This window comes from Balaenoptera ricei, chromosome 20, assembly GCF_028023285.1.
Source record: "Balaenoptera ricei isolate mBalRic1 chromosome 20, mBalRic1.hap2, whole genome shotgun sequence".
Classification (NCBI taxonomy): Eukaryota; Metazoa; Chordata; class Mammalia; order Artiodactyla; family Balaenopteridae; genus Balaenoptera; species Balaenoptera ricei.
The window spans coordinates 55,482,195-55,496,149 of NC_082658.1; the positions used below are offsets into that span (position 1 = coordinate 55,482,195).

At 53.8% G+C, this 13,955-nt stretch overlaps 1 protein-coding gene across 1 annotated transcript in view; it reads left to right on the forward strand.

Moving 5' to 3' along the window:
- The window catches only part of DNAH2 (dynein axonemal heavy chain 2), a 94,997-nt gene extending 85,525 nt beyond the window's left edge, over window positions 1–9,472 (forward strand). The window contains 14 exon segments of the mRNA XM_059907447.1: window positions 1,060–1,246; window positions 1,456–1,604; window positions 1,731–1,914; window positions 2,150–2,340; window positions 6,349–6,540; window positions 6,711–6,895; window positions 7,093–7,321; window positions 7,406–7,489; window positions 7,491–7,558; window positions 7,681–7,795; window positions 8,287–8,463; window positions 8,561–8,635; window positions 8,809–8,959; window positions 9,105–9,472. Coding sequence (XP_059763430.1) covers window positions 1,060–1,246; window positions 1,456–1,604; window positions 1,731–1,914; window positions 2,150–2,340; window positions 6,349–6,540; window positions 6,711–6,895; window positions 7,093–7,321; window positions 7,406–7,489; window positions 7,491–7,558; window positions 7,681–7,795; window positions 8,287–8,463; window positions 8,561–8,635; window positions 8,809–8,959; window positions 9,105–9,259 — 2,142 coding nt within the window. The 3' untranslated portion in view covers window positions 9,260–9,472.
- The last annotated feature ends 4,483 nt before the right edge of the window (window positions 9,473–13,955 follow it).

The following is a 13,955-nucleotide window of genomic DNA, read 5'->3' on the forward strand; positions in this document are numbered from 1 at the left end:
CCCATGCAGCTGAGCTTGGCTGGAGAAAAACATGCCCACACCAACTGGACTCACTTTAAATCCATGACTGTACACCTCAGGTGGGCCCTTAAAGCTGCCAACCATACCACGGTTCCCTGATCCGTCAGCACACCCTCCTTGGACAACAGTTTCGTTCCTTTTGCCACCTTCACTTCACCTCTCATCTGGATTTTAGCAAGAGCCTCTGCCATCCCTAGTCTCTCAACACAGCGACCAGAGAGATTCTTTGAAAATGGATGCCCCATCACTGATGTCATCCCCCGCTGCCCAGCTCCACACTCCGTCCACTCCAGCTGCACGGGCCTCCTCCCGTCGCAGACATATCCCACCCCAGGGCCTTTGCACTGGCTGTCCCTTCTGCCAGAAAATTGTTCCCCCTCCCCTCCTTCAAGTCTTGATTTAAATCTCACCTCACTGAGATTTCCTTGACTCTCTTATTTAGTATTTCAGACTACCCCCAGCACTTCCAATCTGCCTTATCCTCCTCAACCTATTCTCTTTTTCCGTGGCACTGCCACCTTTATCGTACTAGATAATTTACTTGTTATGTTTTTGGTTCAGTATCCGCTGTCTCATGTTGGAAAATAATCTCCTCAAGCACAGAGGTGTCTGTCTGTTTTGTTCAGTGGTGTGTCCCAGGTGCTTAAAACACATAGTTGGTGAACAACAAATATTTGTTAAAAAGGGTAAATGAGTGAGTGAACAGTTAGTTTGTGCTTCTGTGAAGGGTGAGGCTGCAATTGAAATCATTCGGGTAGGAGGCATTATTGCCAGGCAACCACCAGAGGGCGCCCTCTTCCTAACTTCGGACTGTGCCATCTCCGCACAGCGTCTCAAGAGACCTAGCCCCCCCACCGCCCCCGCCACCCCACTTATTTCCCCAATAAAGGTGAATTCCGATTCACCTCAGATTCCTGTATTTATTCATTTTGTTTCATGAAATACTCATCATGGCTTTTCCACCTTGAAAAGAGAGATAATTCTTCTTTTGGGGTGTTCCTGGTCAATCGTTTTCTCCTCGCCACCCTCCCCCCCCAGGTCCTGGATCGCGAGGGCCAAATGGATAACCCCTGTACCAGCTGGCTCGCAGACGCCTACTGGGATAACATCACAGAGTTGGACAAACTGACCAACTTCCACGGGCTCATGAACTCCTTTGAACAGTATCCTCGTGACTGGCACCTGTGGTACACCAATGCCACCCCGGAGAAGGCTATGTTGCCAGGTGCCTGGGCGCCAGGCCTCCCTCTCCTGCCTCTCTCCCGCCCTCGTTCAGCCGCGTGCCCGCTCTTCCCTCTCTGATTCCTCCCCTCTCTCTCCCAAGTTCCCTCAGCGCACCTGCCTCCTGACCCAGCGTTCCTGCAGGTGCCCCTTTGTTTACATCCCCTGCTCTTCCCGACTCACTCTCCCTGCGATTACTCACCTCACCCCCAGGTGAGTGGGAGAACGCCTGCAATGAAATGCAGCGGATGCTGATCGTTCGCTCCCTGCGCCAGGACCGCGTGGCGTTCTGCGTAACCTCCTTCATCGTCTCCAACCTTGGCTCCCGCTTCATTGAGCCGCCTGTGCTAAACATGAAGTTGGTCAGTGGCTTGGTTTCCTCCCCGCCTCCCTCTCCCTGTCCCAGTCGGCCGCCCGCATTTCCTCAGTCTCTGTCCCACTGCCTCACCCGGCCTTCTGCCTGAGCCCACGCCCTGTGCTGCCGGCAGGTGATGGAAGACTCAGCCCCGCGGACCCCACTCATATTTATCCTGTCCCCCGGCGTGGACCCCACCAGTGCCCTGCTCCAGCTGGCAGAGCACACAGGCATGGCCCAGCGCTTCCATGCCCTGTCTCTGGGCCAGGGCCAGGCCCCCATCGCGGCTCGGCTTCTCCGAGAGGGTGTGGTTCAGGGTCAGTGTCCGCCCTGTTCTTCTGCCCCCATCTGTGTCCCTGGCCCGACTGCCCACCACCTGCCACCTCCTTCGCCCTGCTGTAACTGCAGCTCCCACTTCTCCAGAAGGCCCCAGGGTGGCACCTGAGCATTTGGACCCCATCTCTCCCAACCACCACACACACTCAGGTGGAAAGTGGGGGGACAGGTGGGGCATAGGGAATGGTTGCCACCACATCCAGCATCTCCTTGCAGGACATTGGGTGTTTCTGGCCAACTGCCACCTGTCGCTGTCATGGATGCCTCACCTGGACAAACTGGTGGAACAGCTGCAGGTGGAGGATCCCCACCCTTCCTTCCGCCTCTGGCTCAGCTCCAGCCCCCACCCAGACTTCCCTATCTCGATCTTGCAGGCCAGCATCAAGATGACCACAGAGCCGCCAAAGGTATGGGCAACTGACAGCCAGCAGCGACCGTGCCATCTGGCCTACCTTTCCTCTTCCAGGCCTCAGAGAGAGGGTTTAACCTTAACAACAACACGGCTTTTTTTGATTCTACTGTCCTCTAAAAAATTCCACCTCCTTTCTCTCTTCTGTGCGCCAAACTCTTAGAACATAATAGTAATAGCTAACATCTCTTGAGTGTTATTATATGCCAGGCATTGTTCTAAATGCTTTACATTTATTAATCCATTTAACACACACACACACCTATCAGGTAAGTACTATCACCCCCATTTTACAGGTAGGAAAAGGAGGCAAAGAAAGTGTGTATAACTAGCGCTTGGACCCTTCAGACCCTTCCTCCTCCCGACATTTCCTTACATTCTTTCCCAGATGTCACTTCCCGGCCTTTCTCCTTCCTACCCTCCAACTCTATTGAAAATTTTATCTCCAATATTACAAGGTCACCGTTGAATGCAATCAGTGAATTGCAGATTTAAAATCTGATGATGTTGCTGCATCCTACCCACTTACCTCCTACTTAAATCTATTTTAGTAGCTTTTCATTGCTTTTAATCAAGATCAAAACCCTAGTCACATGGCCTGTGTGCCCCAGCGGGCGCCTCCCCAGCTTTGTCGGTCACCGCTCTCCCCTTCACTTTCTTTGCTCTACCTACACCGTTGATTTTTAAATTGCTTTATTGTTCTTCCTTGATAGACCCTGTATTCTCCTGCTTGGGGCTTTTGCATGTGCTGCCCTCCCTCCCTGCTTTCCTCCCCGTCCCCTCCTTTGCCCCTTCAGGTCTCAGCCCCACCAGCACTGTCTCAGAAAGACTCTGACCTCCATGTCTAGGTAACACTCCTAAAACCTTCACCACTCCCTCTGGTCTTCCTGCTGTGGGGAATTTTACACGTATTAGTGTGATTCTGGTTGATGCCTGACTTCTTCTCTAGACTGTAAGCTCCAAGAAGAGGGCAGAGGCCATGTCTTTTTTCTCCCCTCACCGTTTTGCTCATCCTATGACTAACACAGGGACGCGCATGTAGTAGGCGCTCAATAAATGAGGACCGTTTGAATGCACAGGTGTGTGGATGTCTTTCATCATTAAATCTTTTTTGACCACCTGGAGGCAGCTGGCACAGTTGACTGTCCCTCTCCCTGGTTTCCCTGACACACACTTCTGGTCCCCCCCTCTGTTTCTTGCCACATTATTTATTACTTCTGTGTTTCTTTCTCCTCCTGTCCTTTCCTCATTCTACATTTCCTCCTTTCACAAGTTGATGGAGAAATTGTCCTCTTCCTGATTTCAACCCCAATCCCCATCTCTGGCTCCAGTATCAAACTCAGTGCCGGGTCTGAATTCCATCTGGTTACGAAGCATTTCTTTTTGGCACACCAGCACCATAAATCCCACGCTCTCAAAACAAGTCATCCTCCGCGTAGATTACCTCCTCATCCCATTTTTGTTAATGGTGCCACTAATTTTTAAAAATATATGTTTAAAGTTGATTTTTATTTATATTCTTTTCTGCCAACAAAAGCATTCTGTACCCCCATTTAAAAATGTCAAAACAGTCCAGAAATGTGTTGCCAAAGAAACAGAATTTTTTTTTTTTAGTTCATTTTTTAAGAGCCTTTCTTATTGCCTTCTAAGAGAGGTGTGTGCCTTGGTAGCCCGTGGGCCCTCTGTTGGCTGAGCCCCACCCTCTGTGATGGGTAGAGATGTGTTGGCCCTGAGGTAGGTGCTGTTTAGGTCGGCATGATAAGCAGTGAGCGTGGAGGCAATGATGAATTGGAGCAAAACCCAGGAGGAGAGAGGAATCAGAGAGGATGGCTCTGCCGTGGTTGGGTCACCAGAGGAGAGGGCCCTGTTCTAGCTCAGCCCAGGAGAGCCTCCTGTGAAATGCTGCTTGCTGGTGACGCAGAACCTTCCTGCGACCCACCAAACCTTCAGAGAAAGTAGGACGTTCAGGGTATAGTTGGTGCAACCAGATTTCTTTTGGAAGCTGACAAAGAGGCCAATATTTTTAAAATATTTTATTTGGAAATAATTTTAAACTTACAGAAAAGTTGTAAGAATAATAGTACAAAGAACCCTCACATGTATGTTACCCAAATTCATCTGTTGTTAACATTTTGTCCCACTTGCCTTACCGTTTGATCTCTGTCTGGTTTTCTCTCTCTTCTCACTCACACTTCTTCTGAAACATTTGAGAGCGCATTGCATGTATCCTGGCCCTTTACTGCTACATACTTCAGTGTATTTCAGTGTAAAGGGCTCAGTCCTAAGAATAAGAATGTTTTCTTATATAATTGCAAGCACAGTTGCCAACTTCAATAAATTGATACACTCTTTTAATCTAAATGTATTATATACTCCAATTTTGTTAAATGTCCCAATCATGTCATATATATACAGATGGGTTTCTGGGTCCTTTATTCAGTTCACTGGTCAACTTGTTTATCCTGGGGTCAATGTACACTGTCTTAATTACTATATAGCCCTATAATAATTCTTGATAGCTGGGAAGGCAAGTCCCCTCACCAATGTCCTTCTCCAGGCTATTCCTGACCTTTTATTCTCCAACATAAATTTTGGAACTAGCTTGTCAGGTTTTCACCAGAAAAATTCTATTGATCAATTTGGGGGAAATCATCGTCTTTAGGATATTGAGCCTCCCAATCCATGAGTATAGTAGGTCTCTCCATTTATTCTTTTTTTTTTTTTTTTTTTTTTTTTGGCTGTGTCGGGTCTTTGTTGCTGCGCACGGGCTTTCTCTAGTTGCGGCGAGCGGGGGCTACTCTTCCTTGTGGTGCGCGGGCTTCTCACTGCAGTGGCTTCTCTTGTTGTGGAGCACAGGCTCTACGCGCACGGGCTTCAGCAGTTGCAGCACGCGGGCTTCAGTAGTTGTGGCGCGCTGGCTTAGTTGCTCCGCAGCATGTGGGATCTTCCCGGACCGGGGACTGAACCTGTGTCCCCTGCGTTGGCAGGCGGATTCTAAACCACTGCGCCACCAGGGAAGTCCCTGTTCTTTATTTCAATAAAGTTTTGTAAGTTTCTCTATAAAGATGTGTAAAGGGAATTCCCCGGTGGTCCAGCGGTTAGGACTCGGTGGTTTCACGGTATTTTACATAATTTGATGATGTTATAAATGGTATTTTTAAAAATTATATTTTCTTTTTGTTATTGGTCTATCCAATGTTCTTACTTCTGTTTTCTCCCTGCTCCATTCTGTCCATCGTATACGAGTCTTCTTAAAATACTCTTTCAACGTATCACTGTCCTACTTAAGACAGAAATGGCTCCAGGATACCTGGTGAATCAGGTCCAAACGGCTCCAACTGCCCTTCTTATTGCACTCCATCTGCTCATGGCCATTCTTTCCCCACCTGAGCACTTGCACTTGATTTCAGTTAGACTTCTCTTCTCACTTTATCTCCCCTTTGTGCCTTTATTTCTTCAATTCTTCCCATCTCTGGGAAACTAAGCCCCTCCTCTCAGCCTCGTCGCATCCTTCCCATTTGTAAGACTTAGGCCAAATCCCAACCTGTTCATGAAGCCGGATAAATCCAATCACATAGAACATTCCTCCTTGATGAGACACTATCTATTGACCCTTTGCCCATAGTTGTGTACATTTTTCTTCATCAGTAGTGCACGTTTATGTTTCTGTGCATATTTTCTGGCACTCCCAAATTGAGTCGGCCTACCCACCATTGAGAACATCGTGGTTGAGGGGATCAAAAGGCGGGGGGGGGGGTGCGGAGACAAGAAGACAGGGCTGCCACTAGCCCATCCAGTGTCCGTGTGTGAATCAGGGAAAGGCACGCAGCCCCGTGAATGAGCGCACACCCTGGCATGCAGCTCAAGGGCTGGATTTCAGCCTCCACTCATCCCTTCAGCCAGTGCCCTTGTGCAATGGGCAACCTCCACAACTGTACACGACGGTGCTAGTGGCAGGGCCAAGCAAGATGCATGTCATCCCACCTCTGTACTTCATTGTCCCCAGGGCCTAAAGGCCAACATGACCCGTCTTTACCAACTGATGACAGAACCACAGTTTTCCCGCTGCTCCAAACCCTCCAAGTATAAGAAGCTGCTGTTTGCACTGTGCTTCTTCCACTCTGTGTTACTTGAACGCAGAAAGTTCCTGCAGCTCGGCTGGAACATCATCTGTGGCTTCAATGACTCCGACTTTGAGGTTTGTGCTAACCAGGGTCCCTCATCCCAGCCCTGTCTCCTTACACTTCCTGCCCCATGGCTGTCCTGCAGGAATAGCCACTGACAGGAAGCCTGTGTTAAAGCGACCCTGGAAGGGTTCCTGCCATAACTGTGCGTGGGGCTGGGGGCTCGGGCTGGGACCGCACACAGGTGTCAGAGAACTTGCTGAGCCTCTACCTGGACGAGTATGAGGAGACGCCCTGGGATGCGCTCAAGTACCTCATCGCTGGTGTCAACTATGGCGGACACGTCACGGATGACTGGGACCGGCGCTTGCTCACCACCTACATCAACGACTACTTCTGTGAGCAGGCTCTATCCACCCCCTCCTACAGGTGAGGGGGGCGCTGAATGGGCTGGGGGCAGGGGAAGTGCGTGAGGAGAGAATGTGAGATTGGGAGAAGGCAGGCTTTGTGGGACTGTGGGGCGGGGGGTGGAGCAAGAGCCAGGAGTTGGAGGAATGGGGTCTTGGCCTGGCATGGGAGCCCCAGAGTCCCCACGACACAGGGATAATTATGCGGTGGCTCCCCAGGTTGTCAGTATTGGAGACCTATTTCATCCCCAAGGATGGGAGCCTGGCCTCATACAAGGAGTACATTAGCATGTTGCCCAGCATGGACCCCCCCGAGACCTTTGGCCAGCACCCTAATGCAGATGCGGCCTCCCAGATCACTGAGGCACGAGCTCTCTTTGAGACTCTGCTTTCCCTGCAACCCCAGATTACACCCACCAGGGCCGGAGACCAGAGCCGGGAAGAGAAGGTAAGGACAGACAGACACCTGGGGGAGGGAAAGCAATGAGGAAGAGGGGTCTGCACTCAGAGCTCAGAGCTCCTGCCTCGGCAGGTCCTTGAGTTGGCTGCTGATGTGAAACAGAAGATCCCTGAAATGATCGACTATGAAGGGACCCGAAAACTGCTGGCTATGGACCCCCTCCCCACTCAATGTGGTGCTTCTTCAGGAGATTCAGAGATACAACAAGCTTATGGAGACCATCCTGTAAGATGGAGGGCTGTTCTGTGGAACGTGGTGAGGGAGCACGAGGAAAGGCCTTCACTCCCTGCCTGTGATGGCTCTCCCAGGCCCATCCCATCCCTAACCCTCCACCTTACCCTGTTCAGGTTCTCACTGACAGACCTAGAAAAAGGCATCCAGGGCCTCATCGTCATGTCTACAAGCCTGGAAGAGATTTTCAATTGCATCTTTGATGCCCATGTCCCTCCGCTCTGGGGAAAGGCAAGATTACATTACTGTTGATCCTAATCCAACAATGAACTCTCCTTTCACCCCTGGGCCGGTGACCTCCTGGTTTTAAGGAAGCATATAGCAAAAAGCAGTGAGCCTGGGCTTTGGGGCCAGACAAGTTCAAGGTGGAAATCTGACTCTGCCCTTTACTGACTGACTTTGAAAAGTTATTTAGTTAGAAGCTTACTCAGGGTAAGTTCCTAGCCTCTCCAAGGATGTTTCAAGGATTCCCAGTACTGTGCACAATGCTAGAAGGTGCTTCATTAATGGTAACTGGTTAATATTACTGGTGCTATTGTTAATAGTTGTCATTTTATGCTTCTTTCCTGGGAGTTGGCTTTTGGAGAGCTGTGCCGAACTATGATTGGGGAACAGGGGCTGACAGCATATATTCTTCTTATAGCTGCTCCAAGTGTTGAAACAAGGATTTGAATGCATGAATAAGTGAATGAATAAACACACACTGCCTTCTCCTCCTCCAGGCATATCCCTCACAAAAGCCATTGGCTTCATGGACCCGGGACTTGGCCATGCGGGTGGAACAGTTTGAGCTGTGGGCCAGCCGCACACGGCCTCCTGTGATCTTCTGGCTGTCTGGCTTCACCTTTCCCACTGGCTTCCTCACTGCTGTCCTTCAGTCTTCAGCTCGCCAAAACAATGTGAGCAATGTGGAAAGTGTGATGGGGACGGTTGCTGAGGATATGTATCTGCTCTCCTCTTTGGGGGTCCTCCCTTATTCTCACCTTCAATCCCCAGATTTCAGTGGACAGCCTCTCTTGGGAGTTTATTGTTTCCACTGTGGACGACAGCAACCTAGTGTATCCACCCAAGGTGGGAGCCAGATGTGCTCGGGGTTCCGAGCAGAGGGGGTTCTGGTGGAGGAGGAGGGTGCTGGGAGCAAAGGTGGGAAACAATTGGTTGAGAGGGGAGGAGAGGTGGCAGGACAGGGGTGCTGGCAACTGAGGGTCTAGATTTCCCCCCAACCTGCCCCCATGTCTCCCCAGGATGGTGTCTGGGTTCGGGGCCTATACCTGGAGGGTGCTGGCTGGGACCGGAAGAACTCCTGCTTGGTGGAGGCAGAGCCCATGCAGCTTGTCTGCCTCATGCCCACCATCCACTTCCGGCCTACAGAGAGCCGCAAGAAGAGTGCCAAGGGTGGGACAGTTCCCTCAAGCTTGCCTGCTCCATCCCTAGTTTGGATCCTAACCCAGTCTCTGCTCCACCCCTCCCCCACACTTGCTCCTGCCCTGCTCTGCCAGAGGCTTCAGGGTCTGACTCTTTCTCCTCTCCTTCCCCGAAGGCATGTACTCCTGTCCCTGCTATTACTATCCCAACCGGGCAGGCAGCTCAGACCGCGCATCCTTTGTCATTGGCATCGACCTCCGCTCTGGGACCATGACATCTGATCATTGGATCAAGAGGGGCACTGCTCTACTCATGAGCCTGGATAACTGAGAGGACCTCCCCTTCTTCACCGCTTGAGGGAGGGTCGAGGACTCTAAAAGCCAAGGCTGATAATGCACCTCGGACAGACGCTGGACCTCACTCTGGCCTTGACCTTGGTTGAATTTGTCGTCTGAGGGGGCCCTGGTAGTACCCGGTTGTGCTAGCCATAAAGGTGGGAGAATTGTATTGGAGCTCAGTGCATTAAAACACCCACAACCACAAGCCTTAAGTCTCTCAATGGGATGCTGGGGGTTTGGGGAAGGAGGAAGCCCAGGCCTTACGGAGGATGAGAGCTCCTATGAGTAGCTACTGGACCGGGAAAGGAGCAAGGGAAGTGGGAGGTCTTGAGAGGGAGGGGAGGCGTGGCCTTGAACGAATGGGCAGGGCCGTGGGGCCTAAAGAAGATGTGGCTAAATCTCTGGGCAGGACTTGAGCGAGTGGGGCGGGGCTTACTTTGGAAGGGCGCGTGATCCAAACGGAATAGGGGTTTGTCAGGCAGGGATCTGTGCTGGACCCCCGTACCTTGCACCCTGAACCCTGTACCCCGCATTCGGCATCCTATTCGGCACCTGTGCTGAGGCGAGCGGGACCGGCAGAAAGCGGGGCGGAGCCTGAGAGAGGGACTTAGGCGCGGGGAGGGGCGGGACCATGAGAAGGGGGCGGGGCTGGGGCGCGGAGGGTAGGGGGGCGGTGTTTGTGTTGGAAAATCCAACTGCGCCACGGGGCGGAGCGGCCCCCCCAGCCCCGGCCTGGGAGAGGGGGGGGCCGCTCGACCCCCTGGGTGACCTTGGGGAACCTGAACACCTGGGACACCCCAGAACCAGGTAACGGGGAGCCGCGAAGGCGTCTGGAAAGGGAAACCATCTCCGCGCAGTGGGGCGGGACTGCTGAGTCGCAAGAAGGGTAGAGCTGGGGATGGACGTTCGGGTCTCTGGAAAGGAAGGCACTGGGAAGAAGACTGGGCGTAGGCATCTGGGTCCCCTAGAAAAGAGCAGGGCGGGGGTGAGGGAAGAGCTGGGCGGCAGATGTCCTGGGTTCCGGATGTCGACAGGGGCCCGAAAGGACTGACTCCCTGTTCCTCTTGGGCTGGGATTCCCCTTCCCGACCCTAGGGCGGGGGCGGGGCGCGGCGGTCCCTAACTGAAGGGCAGGACCAAAGATCAGGGTTTGCAGTTAGGTCAGTGCGATGGCCTCTTGAGGGCGGGTGTAGTCAGGGATGTGTCTCAGGTCCCGGGCCGCGCCAAGTCTCCCTCTGGTTCTTCCCACGGGTGAGGTATGTAGCCTCAGCTCTGACCCTCACACTGGGAGCCCCGACAGCTTCCCAGCGGCAGCCTTCGCCCCCATCCCGTCCACCGCACGTCACCTCCCTGCACTCGGCCTCACCCCGATAGTCTCCTCATCCCCGGTCCTGCCCCCACTCTGACACCTCCCGTTCCTAGCTTCTCGCCCTTCTCGGGCCCTTCTCCGCTGAACCTTCGCGACGTAGCCGCGAGATGGCGAGAGCGAGACGCACAGCGCGACTCAGGGGCTTGGGGTGGGGGATGTGGCCGTGAAAGCAGCCGAAGCCCCCCGCCCCGGCCAGAGGGAAAGGTGGGCTGAGGTGCTTGTTTGACTTCCTGTCATCTCGGTCCCCCTCACAGGAAATTGTGGTCGGGAGGGCAAAGGGCATGGGCGGGGGAGGGGGTAGGGACTCCGCCTCCCGGAGCTGGGGTAAATAGTGGGGAGGGGGCACGCGGGCAGGTTGCTAAGCAACGCAGATTCGCTTCCTGTCTGCCGTGGCTTGTGGCTGATTTAGGATGGGAGTTGGCAGAGTGGGGGGCTGGGAGACTGCGGCGAAGGTCGAGGGCAGGTCGCCTGGTTCTCGAGACAGGGAGATCCCTAGGAGGAAGCAGGGGAGCAGCGAGCGAGCTGCGCTGCCACAGAAACGGACTCGGCGTTGGTCCGGAGGGAGGCGGGACCCAGGCGCGGCGCTGAGCTCAGCTCTCCTTCCCTCCCGGGGGTTGCTTGCCCTGTTGCCAGAGTAACTGGAGAGCTAGACTCAGGAGCCGGATTCCCTAACTCTCGCGTCCGCCCAATCCGCTCCAGCGGCTGCCTCTGACATCAGGGCCTTGGCAGCCAATGTGGAGGAGGCATCGTAGAGCGACAGGAAGAGGGAAAGGGGAGGGGAAGAGGTGGAGGCTGGGAGGGGGTAGCTGCCCGGGACCCGCACGTGCACTCCCACACGCTCGCGCCCACTCCCCCTCCCCGCGCCGCAAGAGCCCGAGTAACCCCCCGCCCCCCGCGCCTGCGCGGCGAGTCAGCGCTCGCCGCTTCCCCCAGTTACCCCCATCTAGAGACTCTGTTCGCAAACTAGTACCGGGCTGCACTCACTCCTCAGCCCCGGGGGGACCCAGACGTCTGGGTCCGCTAGCCTTTCTCTGGGTCTCAAGCCGTTACTGCCCAGCCTGGCGTGGGAGGAGCCAGCTACCTGTTCCCCACCAACGCCCAGCTGGCGCCCCACTCTCCCAGGTGGGCTGGGCGGAGCTGTGGTTTCCGGCCCCGTATGCTCCGCCGCTGCCTTCCCGGGCTCTGGCTAAGGTTGCCTCTCCAAGACGAACGGAACGGGTATCAGCACCCCTTCCCGAGGCTTCACTCGCTCGGGCTCAGCTGCTCTTGGTGGCTGGGGAGGGCGCTGCAGGGAAGCCCCGGACGGGCCAGGTGACTCTTCCCGGACCATCACAACCCGTCTTCGCGTGAATTCCTCCCCTTTGATGTGCACCAAAATCTTTCTCATCCCTAACGTTTCTTCCCCCCTCGCCCTGGTGCTCTTTGCACCTCCCTCGGCTCCTTTCGGGCTGCCTATCCCGGTCTTCACTCGTCCTTCTCGGCTTCTCCCAGTTATATAACTCTTCCTCTTGCCGTGTCCTGATTTCAACTCCACAGACTCCGCCCTGGAACAGCGCGGGGAGGGGCAGGAGAGTTGGGACCCAGACAGATTCCGGCTGGCGGCCGGCTGGGGCACGGGGGATCCCGCTGATGGGAGACGGAGCCCCGCGGGACCTGGTGCCCCCGCCCCCCCACCTCCCGCCCCCCACCCGAGATCTCGCCCAGGAGAGAGAAGGCACAGTATCTCTGAGAGGCGTGTCGGGACTCCGTCAGAAATGTGGGTTGGGAGGTCAGGGCTGGAGGCGGAGAGGAGGAGCCGAGAGGCTCGAGTTCATGGGATTGGAGCCGCGTTGGGGGCAGAAGATAAGGGCGGGACGCCTGGGTTCCTTCCTTCCTCTCCTTTTTGGGTTCCCAGAATTCCTAAGGCTATTTCCCAGGAAGCTTAGCCTGAGGCTCCTCTCCGCCCCTCGGGGTCAAAGGTCTGTGTTAAAGGTGGCCTGGGATGATGTCACCAGTGCACGTGCCCTTTCCATTCCGGCCCCCTCCCCCCACCACACCCCCCCGCCCCGAGTCCAGTTACAACCCCGTGCCATCTTTTTTCCCTCTCCCTTCCCTTGGCCTTAGCGTCCTGCAGGTGGGAAACCCTGGCCTGGAGTCTTGTGAGGGGGAGGGGCACGGGCGTGGTGTGGTGGACTTTGCCCCTTTGCTGGGCGAAGCGAAGCCTGGGTCACTTTTCCCTAGACTGGCACGGAAGAGCTTTTCCTGCAAGCCCCCCGTCCCTCCTGGAAAGAGTCTCCCAGCAGTCTTTTTACTTTCCCACCTGCTGCATTGCCAAGTGTCTCATTGCCCCCGCCCCCGCCCCCGTATTGAGTTGAAGTGGGTGTGGTTGCCGGATAGCTACCTCCCAGGAGAAGAGCTGTGTGGTATACTGCTGGATACCAGCTCAGCCCTGACCTTAATCAATGGCACCCTACCCCCAGCCCCAACAGTGAGGAAAAGTGTCAAGAAACTGTGTTAGACTGAAAAGTCAGGGCCTTTATTCTGTGTAGGTGGGTGGATCTCTGTCTCTTGAAGGAAGGGGACTCAGTTGATAGCTATGGCTGCCCTTCTCTATTAAGTCCTGGGGTTGGTTATGGTATTGGAAAAAATTGGTTTCTCTTTTTATGTACCTTAGGGCTTGGGCTGTCAGATCAGACCTAGATTCCATTCCCAGCTCTGCCACTTAGTGGCTGTAGAGACTTGGAAAGGTCACAACCTCCCCGTGCCTCATATTCTTAATCTGGAAAATTGAAATATTAATACCTACCTTCTAGGCAGTTGATAGGGAAAAAAATGAGATAATTTATACAAAGCACTTAGCACAGTGCCTGGCACAGAATGAACACTGAATGAACGCTTGTTATGAAATGCTTATTATTGTTAAATGCTGTTATTATTTTTATTATTATGGTTGGTAGGCCTGCTTCAAACTGGCCAAGACCTTAGGAGTTCTCCAGGGAGGAGTGGAGAGTTTGTGCTAATTTGGTAGGTCTGGGGGGTGGGGTGGGGGGGCTAGGGATTAGCTTCCACTGCATTGTGCACTTTATTTGATGAGGGCTTTAGTCAGATTTGTATTGCTTTCTTTGCGATTATTTTTTCCCCCTTCTTGCAGAAGAAACAGCTAAGACTATTCCTCTGGCTGTGAAAATAAAATAATTGTATTGTGGTTCTTGATTTTTGAGCAAGACCCCAGTCCCCTCCCATGCTCTTTGGAGCCTTTCAGTTTTACAGAGGGACTCCACAGTTTCCTTTGCGGGGACAGGGCTGGCTGAGGGGTGTGTAAAAGGTTCGGGTGGGTGGGT